The sequence below is a fragment of the Anas platyrhynchos genome, chromosome 1, assembly GCF_047663525.1.
Source record: "Anas platyrhynchos isolate ZD024472 breed Pekin duck chromosome 1, IASCAAS_PekinDuck_T2T, whole genome shotgun sequence".
NCBI classification, from domain to species: Eukaryota; Metazoa; Chordata; class Aves; order Anseriformes; family Anatidae; genus Anas; species Anas platyrhynchos.
In genome coordinates, this window is record NC_092587.1 from 140,063,134 (window position 1) to 140,081,244 (window position 18,111).

General features: G+C 40.3%; 1 protein-coding gene across 6 annotated transcripts in view; it reads right to left on the reverse strand.

Annotated features, from left to right (window-relative positions):
* AFF3 (ALF transcription elongation factor 3) overlaps positions 1-18,111 on the reverse strand; it is a 337,507-nt gene that overhangs the window by 17,824 nt on the left and 301,572 nt on the right. For 5 of the 6 annotated variants that reach the window (XM_072030956.1, XM_072030955.1, XM_072030948.1 and 2 more), the window contains exons 14-16: positions 17,103-17,227; positions 4,846-4,909; positions 2,031-2,167 (exon numbers count right to left, since the gene is read on the reverse strand). In XM_072030956.1, the coding sequence (XP_071887057.1) occupies positions 2,031-2,167; positions 4,846-4,909; positions 17,103-17,227 (326 nt within the window). The remainder of the gene's footprint in view (positions 1-2,030; positions 2,168-4,845; positions 4,910-17,102; positions 17,228-18,111) is intronic. The other variant, XR_011805753.1, reaches the window with a different exon arrangement.

Sequence of the window (18,111 nt, forward strand, 5' to 3'; positions counted from 1 at the left end):
CAGCTCCTGAGAGAGCTGTGCTGACCGATGTCATTCGAGCTGCCCCCTTACAAGTATTTGCTGAAGTTACATATCCTTTAGCACATATCCTTTTCTGGTTGTGTTTTGGAGCTGTTTTGCCATGAACAGTGCCTCCCTGCACCCCTTATACAGCAGCAACTCCCCTGACCTGATCTGTCAGTACAGCCCAGAGGGCAAGGTGTTGCTTCCTGGCTCGTTGTGCTGTCCTGCCACAATAACCTCAACTGCCGTGGAGCCCGGTTACACAGAGTTCATGCAGGAAGGTTTTCACAGTGTTCGAAGGCAGATGACAGCCTGCCTTGAAGCTGGTGCTGCCCTCACCCTGCCAATTCTGAACGTGTCTACCCAGATTTGCACCTCCAAGCAGAGCACAGCAGAGGGGGAACATGTGGCTCGGAGCTATTTTTGCTCGTATGACATTACATTCAAATTCTATAAATATTAAACATCCACAGAGGTAGCACTGCTGTTTCAAGAGTGTATGTGCTATGCAATCATAAATTAGTTTCTGGAAATCTTGGCTTCCAGCTGTATACCTGAACAATAGGCAAGGTTAGGACAACACACAGCGCTTCTGGGCTTGCTTCCAGAAAAATACCTGTTCCCTATAATTAGCTGCTTGTGGTTTTTCTTATCTTTGTTTTCAAACTTTAATCCTGATACCCGTGCAAAGATTCAGTGTGAACATTTTGTTTTAACAGGCATACCTGGTAAACCTAGTATATTTTTCTGAGCTGCACAGCAAGTGAGATCAAAAGCAATTCACACTACAACACAACCACAGCTACACACATTATTGAAAGCTATGGATCTGCAAGCAAAATTCATTTCCAGAGTTAGGACCATATATTTGCTATCATGAGAAAAGACAGGGCAGACAAAGAAAGAGCTCTCTGCCTGTGATGGCGCAAGTATTGAAAAAAAGAAGGGAAGAAATGCAGAGATGCACTGTACTATTCTCCTACTGAAAAAAAAATAAATAAAATTTTATTTTGTTTAATAACCTTCCAGTTAGAAAGCTGGCCTCAATCCACTGAAATGCATGAGAAGACAGCCCTAAGTGGAATAAAATGCCAATGGAATTGTTAACATATGTGAGAAAATCATCGCATCAACACTAAATCCAAAAGAATGCAATTGTTTTAGGAGCTTTGCTTCATTATGAATATGATTAAGAAATAAACTGTTTTAATTTCTATGGACTTAGCACTGATGAGACCTGCATGGTTGACTGTCCTGAGCAATTATGCCATGGTCACTGACAATACAGCTTTTTCTGCTAGTGTGGCTGGACTCTCTCGTGGACTCTCTCTCCCAGTCTCATCTCAGGTGCTGGGATGATTTTGACCTTTTTTTCCCCTACAAGAGCTGCCAGTAATATTAACTACTGGTACCAACTGTAACAGAGGAAAGAACTTACGAGACAGAAACTTTCCTCATAGGGACAGAAACTTTCCTCATAGTGACTGCAGGTTGGAGTCTAGACTGTCCTATTTGGAGAGCCATGCAGCTGACCAAAGTGGAGGTCTACTTGAATAAGAGCTGGACAGCTGTCAGGACTCCACTGGCTACAGTGGGAGCACACTCAACAGATGGACCTCAAATGTCCATTTTTCTACCACTGTTCACTTCTTCATTCAGGTAACCATTACACTGCAGTCTTAAACATGTTTCAACATCTTGCAAATTACTACTCCATGAGTGTTTTAGTATTATGCAGCAGTTTTTTTCCACTTTTGAGGAGCACAGCACTTATATCTTGAAACTCTTGAACTAATTTGCAATTCAAGTAATATGAAAAGCTTTGTTTATTTTGCATTCTATGTGGTTTCCTAATTTAATTTCCACTAAAATCATAGAAAATCCATACATGTTATATATGACTGACCAGGCACTTGGGAGGCCCTCAATTCTCCCCTTTTACTGTTATCCAGGGAATTATGTGGTGATGTAGGTGAGCATGTTTGCACGAACAGAGTAACCCCTGCAGTCATCTCCTCCCTTCCTACCTGATGAGTTCAACTGTTTCTGAATACATTGTATAGGGGGATTTAGATTCCATTGGGCCTTGTTCCATTGCATTTCCACACTCAATAAACGATAGTGCTGCTTCTGCATAATTCAGTGCCTTTCCAAACTTTTCCACCTAGAGGGAAAAAATAAGGACACAGAGAAATAGTGTAATCATCAAGATATGGTTACATTTGATGGGATTGTCTCAACATGGGATTTTCTCAACATGAATTATAAACTTGACACAAGAGAGCATATCTTCAGATTCATAAGTTTTTCTATGAGAAAGCTAAAGCCCATCAAAATCTGTGCATCACTGAAAATTGTAAGATACAGAAAGCAGAGCTGAAAAAGGCTATGAGACGTTATTTGGTCCACACTCTTCTGTCCAAAGAAGGATCCACTCTGCCTAAGGCATTCCTGGCAGATGTTTGTCAAAGATCTTCCAGTGCTGGGAATTCCGTGAACTGATCACCAGGCCTTTTGCCCCAGCTTTTCAAGCATCATTACCAGTAAAAACAGTTTCACACCTCTTTGCAAATGCAGTCTTTCATCAGTCAACAAAGAAAGGTAATGAATATCTTCAACTAAGAGAATCAGATTTAAACAGTTTGACTACTAACATTCTGTTATTCAAAGGCTCATCTCTGTCCTCATTTCTTCTTTATCCCTACCATTTTCAGCACTGCTTGACCTCTTGTTGGGATTTTGCTTTCTGTATCCTCCTTTTCTTTCAGGGACTGCTCTGCTCCCTTAGCTTCTCCTGACATTCTTCTTTCTTGCCCCATTTCTTCTCCTATTGTCCATACTTTGACTCTGTGTATTTGTGTGCTTAAACAGATATATATACATGTATGACCTCAATGATAGTGTATATGCATATGTGCACATAACGTTCAGATGTGTACACTTACATACCACCTATCTGCTCTCAGAATTTCCTTTTTGATGTGGATAGAGATGAATCATACTATTACCTCTTTGTCCTGACTTGTCTTTCCTTCAGTCAGAACTCCTGCGGTACATAAAGCCCATTAATGGACTGGATGCATTTGGTTGAAATCTGATGCACACAGTGAAAGGTTAATGGACCTTATTCTTTTCTAAGGGATAAAGATTTTAAATAGTAAGTTTGGAATGGCACACTGGCTTCAATCTATTTTAGGTTCTTATATGACTCCCATTGCGATCATACCGGAGAACTTCACAAACTTTTTATTATATTTCTCTCCCTGACGTTCTTGTGCGGGTGGAAGTGCTATTATCCCAATTTCACAGATGGGGGACTAAGGAGCAGAGAGACTTAGAGTCATTTTCAGGCTGCTCACTCTAAGTGCCTATATTAGGTATTGCAGAGCCAAAAGAGGAGGTATTGAGCCCAGCAAGGTGATTCAAAGTGCTGCCATTTTCTTCCAGGATCCCTACACAGTTAAGAAGGCAGAAGTACCTGCAAAGAGCGATTCAGAGGGTGTAAGTAAGATGCTGGTCTGCTGTGAAGGAAGGCTGAATGTGAAGGATATTTCAATCACCTGACTCTGATGGGAGGCTGTTTAAACTGTGCCTAAGTGACTTTCATGCAGCAAATTTGTGGCAGAGCAGAGAATAATGCTTGTACCTCCTATTTCTGGGAGTCTACCATAAAAACATTTCTCTTCAGGCTAAGACAGAATTTACTTTGCATATTAAGTGATTTTTTTTTCTGTTCTGTTTAAAGCAACACACTAAAATGTACCATTTGTACTTCTCCACAATATTTTCTGATTTAAGACTCACTTTAAAGTAATATGGAGCTGAATAAACCATGGAAATTTGTGCTAATAAACTCAGGTAAAGTGTAAAACTCAGTGGTAGTGTCCTAAATTAAGGGCCCACTTCTGCTTCCTTTGCCATTTTATACTCTGCACAACTGAGAAAAGGAGGTGAAGAAACAGGGTGTGAGCTACCTTTCTTCTTTCCTGCTCCTGTGACCATAAAGTGCAAACAGAGCAAGGCAGGACTGCAGCTACCCCTACCTGCAAAATAGCCCTACTCATGCAGGGTTCCACCCCATATATTGCATCTGTCTGTCATGCCAGAAGCCTGGCATTTTTAATGCCGTGCTAGCTTATTCCTAGTGGTAGACAAACACAGCATTAGAGAAAGCTAAGAGAAAGCTAAGCAGAGGTCTCCTGGAGCACCAAGTACTTCATTGAATGCTTTTGTTTGGAAAGAAGAGGATCACTTTAGCGCTCCATATAGCCCCAGCTTCCTCTTTTTCAAGAGGGTCTTTCTGACTATGGTTTTAAGTCAAAGCTAGGATCAAGAACCTGTTTGTTGCAGCACCCCTGTGTATGAAACATGTTTCTCTAGGGTTAAACAGATGCCTTGTGTGATTCTGATTGTGTTAGGAAGCGTCTGTCATGAAACTAGGATTCTTTTGGAACTGGAGAGACAAAGAATTTTCAAAAAAGGGCAAATTCCTCGGGTGCCAGACCAAATTTGGGATGAAATTATAGAGCCTAACCAGCTCATTAAACTGAGAAGATAGGTATGTGGATACCTTATACAGTCTCTATTACCATAGTTACTAATTAAAGCAAAGGAATAAATGGAAAGTTTTATTTATCCAGGCCTTTATCTCAGTAAGTCATTATTTGTTAAGTCATAGTTTATTGGGCTATGAACATTTGATTATATAAACATTTCTTAATTTAACAAGCCTAGCCATCCTTATAATAGATTTTATAATTACCCCAGCAATACTGCACTGATGAAGAAACTGCATTACACAAATAATTTGGAACAACATAACTGGAAAGAAAATGTTCTCACCATTGCATCTGCTTTATGCTTCTTCCGTTTAGCTTCCTGCATAAAGTAATCTGCATTGCGTGGCCTACCAGGGGAAAATAAGAAGACACTTTATTATTTTCTGAAGTGCAGAATATTTTCAAGTTATTTTTCCCTTATTTTAAACCTGATTTGCAAACACTTTTTATGAAGAAAATACACTTATCATGTAACCATGCATCTTATATTTTCAAATTGCTGCCTGTGGAGACAATAGCATTTATGGCTGTTCTCATTCTTTAGAAGTCAGTGATTCAAAGCAAAAAAAGCTAATAAAATGCATTTTTATGGATTATATAAACTGCTTCCCAAATTAGTGCAGTTTTGATCTGCCAAATGGATGCAAGCATTAAGCGGAACGAGTTATTCCATCTTCTTCTCTCCCTTGTGTTTGCTTACCTCTTTTTCTACTCCTCTCTGTACACTGTCATTTGCCTTGGCTTCTCCCTCCTCACAAAACAAGTGTGTGTTTAATGTCTCCACTCTGAAAATACACGCTAAGTCTGCTTGCCTCTACTGCTACCATCTCTTCCCCCTTCTCCCTCTTATCTGTAAGCATGCTGAGAGTGCTGTTTACTCGGTGCTAGGCTGCCTGCTGCATGCCACCGGTGTTGCTCATGCCAAATTCTGTGAAATTCTCCATTGATTTCTCCTGGAATAAATTGTGGAGTCTCCATCCCTTTCTTAGCCTACCTGACCTACTGACTGTAGGGGACAAATTCAACTGCTACCTCTGTGCTGAAATTCACAAGTACCTTTCTGATCCTGACTTCTGTTCCACTTCTGTTCAAGCTGAAAACACAAACTGATGTCTCCTTGACAATACCCCAGTGAGCTCCTCTTGGTTGAGGCAGGTTTCTTCACCTCCTCCCACAAGCTCTCTCTATTGTGCCTTCCTCAATCACTGTGAAGAGAGCCATTTGCCATGTCATTGCAGTACATAACCTAACACCTTAAGTTCAAGCCTCTCATAAAAGTTTTCACATTTCCTGACCTTGCAGATTCTTCCAGTCTCCTATGTGTGGGACATGGCCTTCCTTATAATACTCAGCCAAAACATGCTCTGGTTCTCAGCATATACTGTGGTTACTGCCATACCCTTAACAGAATCACGCAGACTCACAGAAGAGTTGAGATGGGAAGGGAGCTTTGGAGATCATCTGGTCCAACCCCCCTGCCAAGCAGGGTCACCTAGAGCACATTGTGCAGCATCACATCTAGGAGGGTTTTGAGTATCTCCAGAGAACGAGCTCCCACAGCCTCTCTGGGCAACCTGTGCCAGTACTCTGTCACCCAAACAGTAAAGAAATGTTTCCTCATATTCAGCTGGAACTTTCTGTGTTACAATCTGTACCAGGTGCCTATTGTCCTGTCATTGGGCACCACTGGAAAGAGCCTGGCCCTATCATCTTGACACCATCCCTTCAGATATTTATAAACATTGATGTGATCCCCTCTCAAGCCCTCTCTTCTACAAGCTGAACAGTCCCAGCTCTCTCAGCCTCTCCTCCTATAACAGATGCTCCAGTCCCCCAGTCACCTTCACAGTCCTCCTCTGGACTCACCCCAGTAGCTCCATATCTCTGTTGTACTGGGGAGCCCAGAGCTGGACACAGTGCTCCAGGTGTGGCCTCACCAGGGCTGAATAGAGGGACAGGATCACCTCCCTCGACCTGTTGGCAACACTCCTCCTAATGCACCCCAGGACACCATTGGCCTTCTCGGCCACAAGGGCTCATTTCTGGCTCATGGTTCACCTGCTGTCCACCAGGACCAGCAGGCCAGCCCCCAGCCTGTACTGGTGCATGGGGTTATTCCTCCCTAGGTGCAGGACCTTGCATTTGCTGTTGTTGAACTTCATGAGGTTCCTCTCGGCCCAGCCCTCTGGTCTGTCCAGGCCCCCCTGAACAGCAGCACAGCCCTCTGGGGTATCAGCGAGTCCTCCCAGCATTGTACCACCAGCAAACTTGCTGAGTGTGTTCTGTCCCTTCATCCAGGTCACTGACGTGTAAATTGAACAAGACTGGGCCCAGTACTGACCCCCTGGGGGACACCGACAGCTACAGGCCTCCAGCTGGACTCCTGATGACTCCAACACTGCTGAGCACAACCCCCAAACTCCCCATCCAGCCAGTTCCCAATCCACCTCACTGGCCCCTCGTCTATCCCACACTTCCTGAGCTTGCCCATGAAGATGTTGTGGGAGACAGTACCTCCATGTGCTTGGCGGCAAACTCCTGGTCACTCTCAAAGGAGGAGGTTTATCCTTGCAAAATCATTTTCTTAGAAATACTTAGAGAGTTATCCCTTTGCCCTTCTAGTGAAAATGAGATACATTTCTGAGTATTCGCAGAACGAATAGTGATGTTCTTGCTATTCACGATTTTAAGAGCTTGGTTTCATCAAAAATACAGTATTATTGCCACTTAGCAATCCTAACTATTTTTTTTTTTTTTTTTTTTTTTTTTAAAATTGGGATTTCTCAGCATGTTTATTTAAAAACTTTTTTTTTTCTTTGTGTGAGTCAGAGAAGATACAGATATAAAAATGGGATGTATGAATCAAAAATTCTTGCTGACAGCAGTAAGAGCACTTTTAGATCCATAACAGATTAGTGGGAACAAGGGGGAGCCTCTCAACAGAAGAGGACAGCCATGAATACTTCCTTGAGACAATAAGGGTATTTGCTAGTGTGTCTACTTAGTCTGTTTCCATCTACTTACATGCACACAGTTTCAAGGAGATTTAATTGCATCATAGAAGGTTAGTCATAACCCTATTTTGAAGAAAAGGAAGGCTAAATATCATTAGATAGAAATAAAATTTGAAGTCTGGATAATTTTGAATGACGTCTGCCCTAAGAAACTTGATACAAAGAAAAATATTTCCTTTTTTCCATCTTTCTTTAAAATGTTCTCCCTTAGAACAGAATTTCTCCCTAGCTTACTGTAGCTGGTAGGTCAGAAAGGGGACTAAAGACAGGTTTGTGTCCCAGTATCTCATAACCTACTACAGCTGCAAATACTTTCTGTACCCAGCAAGATGTTAACATTATCTTTATAATACAAACCATCTGGATTTTATTTCGGTCAATTATGAAATAATAGACATTGCAACAGTGTTAGTCTGACGTGGAAAAATAGCTATGTTTTCAGAACCATTGAAAGAATTTGTAAAAATTGATGTCCTGCCTCTCTAAGTCTTGTGAAATGACCCACGTAAGATAGTTTACCGTGAAGAGAGAGAAAACAAAGCAAAGCAGAGCAAATCAACAAAGTAGTGGTCTCAGCTCTCTGAAATAATCAAAGTGATGAACTTTTACATGATCCTTTCAAATTCAGGTCATTAAAATGTATCCTTTGCAATATACCCTCCCATATGACACTCAGCACTATATATATAATTTGCTTATTTGAAGCATGGGAAGAGGCTGTAAAAACAAAGCAAGATAACACAATGTAATTATGGTCTATTTATAAGTAAGTTAATTGCAAAATGGTTTTCAACTTGCAGCAGGATTTATTCTCCAGTACGCTTAGCAAGGAAGGCATTAGCAGTAGGCATGTACAGCATTGAGCCAAGAGGCCTTTGAGGGCCCTGCTATAGGACAGCTAGGCATAATACAATGTGCAAAAATTGAAGTCATCAGTTTGTACTAAGGCCAATTGTTTTGGGGGGAAGCCTAATGTAAAAAAGAAGCTATTAAAAGACCATTGTTAAGCAAAGCATATATATTCACAGTAGGAACATTTAGATATTTTCTCAGGAAAAATTCAAGACTGATTTACAAATCAGTGGATGACTAACAGAAATTAAGATTCATTAGGAAAAAATGGGTTGGGTATATCTTCTAGTTGCTTTTACAGTGCTTGTTCAAAAGTGTTAATAAACATGCTAAGTCAAATTCTGATCTGTTTATGCTATCTGTGCAATTCTATTCTTCAATAGATCGCTACATGCTAATAAACTTGCAATTCAGATTACAAATGTACGTGTGAAAATGGAAAGCTGAAATATTCTATAAATTTAATACGTGTTTATGTGCACTGCATAGAACTGCATTTCTTATATCATTTTTGAAACAAAATAAGGATGTGCTTGGATTTAATTTATTTTTTTTTAAATGAGAAATAAAGGTCCCAAATTCAGTTTTGTTTAGGTTCCCACTGTTGTATATGAAAGTCATTTGTCTTTTTAAATACAGTATACTAGTTTAAATTATTATGTTATGAAGCAAAGAAACAAAATAAACCCCTCTCTTCTGTATGCTCCTTGAAGGCAGGAGGTTATCTCAGTTCATGGACATATGAAGACACCTGAAAAAGCTGATGCATAAATTAAGTTCTGAGGATTGCTCTTTTGCATACTGCTTATTTCGTTGCTTATATCTGTGAAGTTCACAAATACTCTATTAATCATAATCTGATTTTACAGACCCTTAAGTTACGGTGACTGAGAACCTGTACGTGTTACAAACATTAAGGTTCAACCAAATTTCCTCTGTAACTTGGCCCCTTTAGAGAAATTGGTGATAACCTCAGACTGAAGAATTTACAGGTAATCTCACTGCATGATAATTTCAGATACTATATGCTATTATCGAGAGGTGTCTTGAGGAGAAGTAAATCTGTTTCCTCACACAAGAGATTTGGAAAGATCTGAGGATAAACCCCTTTTCAGGTCTTTGGTCTAAGGCTTGCAATCCACCTGCAGATCACAGCCTCACTACAGCCTGAGAAGCCAGGGAGTAGAGAAAATGTCCACAGGGTTAAATTGGTACTAGCACTGGAGTCTCTTTGTTAGGGTAAAAAGCTTACTGGTCATAAATATAAACTGAAGTCTGACGGAAAGATATTCCCTGACTTCTGGTTTTCAGGCAGTTGGGTCTGATTCTCCTCTAAGTTATTTGCAACTGTCTGTATCTGTTGGTGTCAGCACTGTCACTCCAGATTTACAAACAGAATTCAGGCCTCTATTTAAAAAAAAATAAAAATTTAAAGAAGTCTGACTTCAAATTAGCAGGTAAAAACAAGTGTTTTATCTCTATTAATAATTTTGACTGCACAAAAAACCTCTTTTGTTTCTGAATATCTGATTGTTGGTACTTGTAGAAATATAGTCCTCTTCAACAAAGCCAAAAAGGAGTTCTAATACACTGCTCTAATGCATCTCATATATCTCTCTGAAAGGCAAGAGAAAGAGCGTAAAGCATCAGTGCCAACTAAGTCAGGCTGCTGGTGAATTCTCCCTGGGATCAAGTGTCATTATGTGAAACTGGCTGCTCTCGAGGAGAATTTACCCTACTATGTTGATTGGGGAAAGCAATCAAGTACTGTTGGAACCAGTTCAACGCATTCTCAGTCAATGCTAGCCAGTCACCTAGGCACTGCAACAGAATCCAGCCTTTTACAGAATAACCCCCCCATGGCTAGATCTGATAGTACAAACAAGGCCAGGCTTCCTTTTCAGCAGTGGTATTCAAACCATTTATGACTTTGACAAGGGCAGCCTCAGTAGCATGTCTGTGGCTGAATCCAGGACGAGATTTATCAAACAATCTGCTACTGTCCAGAATTTCTCTCACTCGCATTGCCACCACTTTCTGTGGGAGCTTGTCGAAAACCAGCAGGAAATACAGCATTTCCATCCCTTGTTATGTTGCACAGGATCCCAGCGTGAGGTGAGATGGCTGTGGGCATGGTAATTACTCCCCTTCCAGAAGCAGCCTTTGAGAATTTCCGGACTGTTGAGCTCCTGAGAGTGGTGTTACTATTACCCAGGTAAAATGCTAGTGTGTGTATGGTTCTCCCTCAACATCCTATTTAGCTGTATGCCATTACAGTGCATCTCTGCCACCTTTGTCTTTTGCTACCTTCTGTGAATTTAATTTACTCCAGTTTAGCAGATAATTGCAAAAATGTAAACTCGCGCAGTAAAAAAGGGGGAAGAGAATCAAACAAAGTGAATCAATAAAAGCCTTACTTCGTACAGTAATTTATCGGCATCTACTGCAACATAATCTTGAAACTCAGCGCAACTGCTGGTATTTACAGAGTACGGTATAGCTGAGTCTCAAATATACAATTTTAATTATAACTGCATTCAAAAGCATGTTTTTCATCTAATTTTTATATTTTGCATGAACTAAATACTAAACTATAGCATTTTCTGCTTCATTTACATAATCTTCCACTTGAACATTATTTCTTACTGTGGTATGGTGCTTTATGAGGATACATTAAAAAAAAAACTAATAAAAGTTCAATTAAACATCATAAATGTAGCCAAGTGCATATTTTAATACCCTTCAGAGATAATGATGCCGAAGTGTTATAAAAAAACAAACTAGTGCTTCCTTAGTGTACAACAATTGCACATAATAAAAGCAGCTTAAATCATAATTCTAAATATAGGACCTGTTTCACAACTTTAGTAATCTAGGCCCTAAAAAAGTGTGTGTACTGGAAGGGAGCAGAAGAACAAAATGAGCAACCTTTGAGTTTGGTCAGAGCTAGAGGCAGACCAGAAGATACTGGTATAGCCAGGGCCAGCCCATGCCCAGTTTTGAAGTTGTGCCAGCAGACCCTGAGCTTTCAGTCCAAGAAGAGAAGAAAATCCTGTAAGGGCAAGATAGCCACATAAAGTAAAATGTGGGTTTATATTGTCCTGCCTATTTGTTGTTTTGGGTGGGGCTATACTTGGAGATGTGTCAGGATCATGTCCGACACGTTGGGTCACAGGGAAAGAGTCATGCTGGGGGTGAAGAATGGGGCTGAAGCTGGGAAGCGGGTATTACTGTACAAAATAGTGTTCTCCCCTGATGCATCATGGCCTTCTGTCCATTCCACAACTGAAAATAAATGCTGCTTAACTGCTGTGTCTGGGACGTGGTGCACAGGGGTCCCATGGCACTGCGTGGGGCAGGTACCCAGTTATGTGACTCTTGTGCTCACTGTCGTAGACCCAGCAGGTCTGGGAAGTTCAACAGAGGAGCATAATAGAGGGCAGAGAAAGCATTGGTGACCCATTTATATGATAGTGCTATAGACATTTCAGAAACACGGGAACAAAGGACCTGATTGGAGTCAGGCCAAATGTAAGAAAAATTTACTCAATCACACAACTGCACAACTCCTATCTTGATGGGCTTAATATAACCAGGTCAATGGCTTAGATTAGATGAATAGATGAATAGTTCAGATACCTAGAAAGACAGTTACTGTTGGGAAAAAAAAAAAAAAAAAAAAGCAATCCAAATTAAAGCATGGCACCTAATTTAAATGAAATGCAGAAAGTTAAAATAAGTGGGGATTCCTATTTTGGCAAAAACGCAACATTCCCCAGAATAACTATGTCAATGTGGTGAAATATGAGAGACTGAGGGAAAGAGTCAAAATCCACTACTAATTCCTGGGCATGACCCAGATTCATGACTTAAAGATATTCATGTGAAATCAATACCTGGACTAAAACATGCGAGGGCAAAGTGTGCATGTGAAGAGGGAGGAATGAAAGAAGTATTAACAATAGGCACTTGAGCTCCTGTATTAAAAGCAGAGGGAGAAAATCTCACAGCCTTGCAGATAAACTGCAGTTGTATCTCTTTTGTTTTATGCTAGATAAATATTCTGAAATCAACTAATTTCAGTAGAGGCTGAGGAAAGCCTTTACAGTCAAACCTAGGGAGAGAGGGCAGGACCACAGCTGCCCAGACTCACATTGTTTTAAAATGTCATGGAATCACACCCTGACTTCCCAAGAGGCAACTGAAAGCCAAAGGCAGATAGATACTTCTGTGAGACGGAGTACCTGGCAGCCAGCTCTGGTGATCCCAGCACTGATGAGTGAGAAGCCAAGGTGCGGGTGAAACTGCTGGGTGACAGTACGTCTGAAACCTTGGCTGTGTCTGTGCTAGTGAAATAAACAGAGCAAGGATACCAGCTCTATCATTTGATGTCCATGCTGTTTAATTGCTAATACTCTCCCTGGCACAGTCTTGAGCTCTCTCCCAGACAATGCCTGGGCACAGCTGGGGGACAGCACAGGCCAGGGGCTGTTCTCAGGAGGCAGTGAGTGTTTTTTGTTTTGGGGAGTGAAGACAGTTTAATCATATAACCATAAGCAGTGCTGGATCACTTGCCCATAGGGACAGAGGAGCGGCATGGATGTAGCCTGTAAGTTCAAACGAGGTCCACAGCCCCAGCTTTTCTTTGGCAACAGGGAATAATGGCTATAAATCCTTTACCCCGTGAGAATCTCCTGCTGGAGCCGATTAAGCATCTATTTCCCACCAAACCAAGCTCTTACAAAGTGGCCTATAAAGAAAGGGGGTAGGTGGTCATGCAGAGAACAGGCAATTTAATTATTTAATCACCGAGGCAGTGTCTGCTATGTAAGAGCTTAATGTTGTTTTCTCATGAACAGTGTGCACGTAAGAAAATTCAGTGCCACAAGTTAAAAGGGAAAGAGAGGAAGAATGGAATGATCAGATGAAGTCTTGAAATCCCCCAAGGCCAAGAAAATGGGAACACCCCAAAGTAAGCGTATGAATTTGTGAGGACCTGGGTACAGTAGATGTTGGTCTATATGGCCAATAATATTTTAGACTGCTGATGAGAAGAAAGAAGGAATCCCTTTTCCTTAACCATGCTCCTGAAAATGTTCTCATCACTCCAGAAATCACTCTAAACACTTCAGAAGGCCAGGAGTCCTTGAGGAATTTTGGGTAAGGTAAAATGTGCTGGATTCCAGTGGTTGTGTGGGAGCCACAGCTCAAGAGCACCTTTTCCTTTCTGCCTTGAGGCAGAGGACCAATGAAAAGGGCACTGAAAATGAGAGATTTGGGTCCAAGCTGAAACTGAAAGATGTGATAAGAAGTTCTCTTCAGCTCCTTATGAGCTTTATCCATAACATCTTTACAGCTAGAATATTTCTTGGCCATATGATTTATGTATAGACAAACGAACACAGTAATACTATCCCACAGCAGTGTATGTCCCTGAATTTGGGAGAATATCAACCTGTTGGGTGTATGTAGCACCTGAAACCATGAAGGCAGAAAAAAAAATGTTCAGCAAAAGATAAAGAAAAAACTTAAAAAATTTTTAAAAATTAAAAAAAACTTAAAAACTTAAAACTTAAAAATGCTAAAGGTGTATTACCTTGCTTCTATAAGGCCAGAAAAAAAGGGAAAATAAATGGAAGTGAAAAAACCTCACTCCAAGTTTGAAAGGGTAAGGCACAATGAAAGTAAGAAAGCAATCCTGAGGAACAAGTTATGATTTAGCCATAAGGAGAAATGGGAAAGCTGGGTGTGCTCTGCTCCTTTCATACCACACATGCAGTATTTGGAGGAGGGTGTGGAACTGTGCCCTCAGGCACCCACAGCACGTCTGTGCTTATCATGTCAAGGACAACAGACTTCATTCCTAAATGCAGTTATTGGGAATTCTAACATTCAGCAAAATTACAGCAGGACTGATTTTGGCTTGAAGCATTATGATGTAGCCTTTAAAATGTTCTCTTTATAGAGTCAGAAATTGCCAAAAATCCAGGAAATCTTGGTAAGAATTAATACTGGAAACAGCATTGATGTCATTTATACATGTGCCATGCTGGGTACCTTGAAGCATATTCAGAACAGGCAGTAAACAATGGCAAAGCAGGGAAAGTAGTATTTTGGCTGCCTTTTGAAGACTGTTAGCTATATTTACTTTTATATTTTGATGCATGTGTATACAGCACTCTGCCAAGCAAGATATACTTTTTATTGACCTACTTGTGTTCCAATTTATTGCTAGTGACAGCTGTTGTCAATGATCTGGAGAAAATAAATTGAGAATAAAGCAAAGAGACACTGATTGGTCAAAAAAATTAGTTGTTGTTTTAAATCAAATATAAGAGATTTAGTCTCTTCAAACTATAGAGGCTGATTAAAGCCATGTCTGGATTACTGTAAATCAGAACGTCATGGATTATGAGATGAAATAATACATAGGCATCATTTTGGACAAAATACTGCCATTAGGGTTACCACATAATTTTAGATACACTGTATTGCATTTCTTCAAATATTCTGCTGTGGTCGTACAAGGATTTGAAAGACATTGGCTGCCATGTTTAATTTGATCCTTCTAACATGTGAGTCGAATCTGTTGACACTTAACATTTGCAGCCAGTCCAATCTGCTACATTTCAGTGACTTCTCTACATGGTAATTTCAGAGTCAAGGTCTAGTATAGCTGGTATTCTGGTGGTGTTTCCTAGATACAGCTTGTGGATGACAGTTGCATGACCTGAAAATCTCCCTCCTCTAGTTAGCACAACGGGCATTTAACAATTTCTATTTTTAAGGCTAAATTAAGACATATTTGACTTCTGTGTTTTATCTTATTTGGCTTTTCAGATTTTTTTACTTTTTATTTTTTATTTATCTATTTATGTTTTTTATGGGCTGCAAATTGCTCAGGGACACTCTACATGGAAGGCACTATATACCAACAGTTTTATTGTATCTCCCTCTGAAAAGGTGAAACAGCTTTATTGAAGATGCCTGCCAGAGAAATCACATGTATCACTAATGGAGAAAGCAAGTGATAATGGCCTCTTAGATGACAGAGACAGAAAAAGCAGTTTTCCTATGACAGTGTTCTAGGGGGAAAAAAGCCAAAATGGTACCCCAGTGTTTTGTCAGCATCTTGAGGGAAAATCTGATGAAGATACACAATAGTTCTGTTGTAGGTGTTTCTGATTGTATTTTTTTCTAATCCAAACAGATGAGCACATCCTACATTTTGACTTTTATCAAGTACAATGATACCTTTTTGCCTTGTATGTGCATTTACAGTGCAGAAAAACTGAACAGTTGCAAGTAAATTACAGATGATATAGTATTTCAAGAGATATGAAGAGTTAGGTAGTACTTCTAAACAGTCTGAGGTTTCCTCAATGGAAATTGTTGAATAAATGTGTTGCAAAAGTTGAAAAATAGCACGGATGGAAGTCGAGAAGGAGGGAAAATGAGGATATATACACAAGGGAGAGTTTTCTTCAAAAGGGGAAGAAAGAATGATTACATTTATTGAATTTACATCTCCTCATGACTTCCATGAATGCACGCAGAAATTAATCTCACCAGCCTTCTTTTCTTGACATACAATACATTTACGTCCTTTAGAAGTCTATGTGAATTATTTACATCTAACAGTAGGAACCCTGGATTCTCATTATGAGATGCTGTCATCCCTCTAGTTGTCTCTGAGACTAGGTCATATGAACAAGCCTTAAAATTATTACAATTCTTATTAGCAGTAATTATTAAAAATATTTGTTCTGGTAGAAAACAGTTCATGAGGAAACAGGGCTGTTTTCCCAGGGTTTCCTTAGGTATATGAGTGAGCGATGTGGTGGGTGTAATTGTGAAAGAACAAAAGGTGCATCAAGGTCACACAGCTCATGGAATTGTATTTGTTAGAGGCAGTCTGAGACATAGCTTGAACAAAATTTCTTCTACACTAGCCAGAAAAATCAGTATTTTCAGGCCAGAACATTACTAGGCAAAAAAAATCTGAGTTTTCTAAATATTAGGATTCCAACATTCAGTTTCAACTTTATACTTTAAATAATATCATATCCTAAATGACCTTGGGAAGCAAACCAGCAATTTTAATTTACCAAAAAGAAAATAAAAACAATTACAAACTGAAATTATTTTCAAAGGAGGGCAGGGATGTTTGAAGGCTGTACTGGAGGTGGGGAGGGGCAGGTATCCCTTCAGATACTCATGCAACCACCGCTGCTTCCTACTCACCCTGCCTTTGTAATACCTTTCTTTCTGAGCAGCAGTAGCAGTAACAAAAGCAGCTGTCAAGGCTCCCATCTGTCCTCTCCCCTGCTTCAAAGGGCACACAAGAAGGCATCACCCTCCCTTGATATGAATGTGTACATGTAAGTAGTCTGAGGTGTACAGAATTAATGTCCAAGCCCTGAGAGCACTAATAAGCCTTAATCATAGAATGATAGAATGATAGAATTATAGATTCATGGAATCATAGAATAGCTTGGCTTGGAAGGGACCAAAATCAAAGACTTCGTACAGTATGTCTCATTCATTGCTCAATGTACAGCGTTACTAAAATACTACTGGACATGTCTCAATGTCCTGTTGAACAAATGGTATTTTTCTTTTTAAATGCAGAAAACTACATGGTTTACTTTATTTTAAAGCCAGCTGTACTTACATATCATCAAAGATAAGCTTTGTCCTTCTGCAGTCCCTGGGTGCGCTGGACAGAGGTGACCAAGGCTCTGTTTGGGACTGTGGCTTATTGCAGAGAACGTTTTCTGAATTGATGTGAATTGCTTTCTAGACAACAAACAGCATAGAAGACATTGAGGAATTGGCTACTAACTTCAAAAAAGCAACTAATAAACAACAGAGTGTCTTTGCAGTGTGTCGAAAAGTGCCAGTTAGCTTTCCTACTATTTCAGCAAGGAGTATGTATAACTGTCCTGTCACCGATAGCCATGACTTCACAAATACCAACCAGAGCACTTTGTAAAGGGCTCGAGTTTCAGTGCGATATACAGACAGAATGGAGCTGAACTATTAGTAACTATCAAAATGCTCTGTGACACAGTCAGTGAAATTATTAAAGAATAGATCTGTTGTGGTCATTTAGAAGATCGAGTTACCTCTCTAGTCTTCAGCTTCCAAACTAGCATTGTACCTAGCCCCAGGAGAGCAAGGCTCACTTGTTTGACTTGTTCCACACCGCACCGCTAATGTGCCTGTGTGGTGAGAACTTGTCACCCAAAGCCCAGGCTTTTTTCTTTTCTGGGTCTCTGGTGAGCTTGAAAGATCACTGCTCTGTACCGCAGCTGAAGCACAGCTTTTGGCAGGGTCTCATACTTTCTCTCAGCTGCAGCCCTGTTCTTCATGAGCCCTTCCTACCACCTGGTGACCTGCTATGTGGGTAACCACGCACTGGTACAGTGCAGAGCAGACAGCCTCAGGTCATTCTTGGCTTGTAACCACTGCCAGAAATCACCATTAGTTCTCCTTCAGGTGGGAGATGGAAACTTAATAGTGAAATGGACAAAAAATTAAAATGGATAAGAACAACTCCCCAGCTTGTGGTCTCTAACAGAAATTCAAGGGAGCACTCAGGCATGCCAGCTAGATACCCAATGGGAAGATGGGGTAAAACAAAGCTAAGTTTAACATTTATAGTTCATGAGCTTTCATAT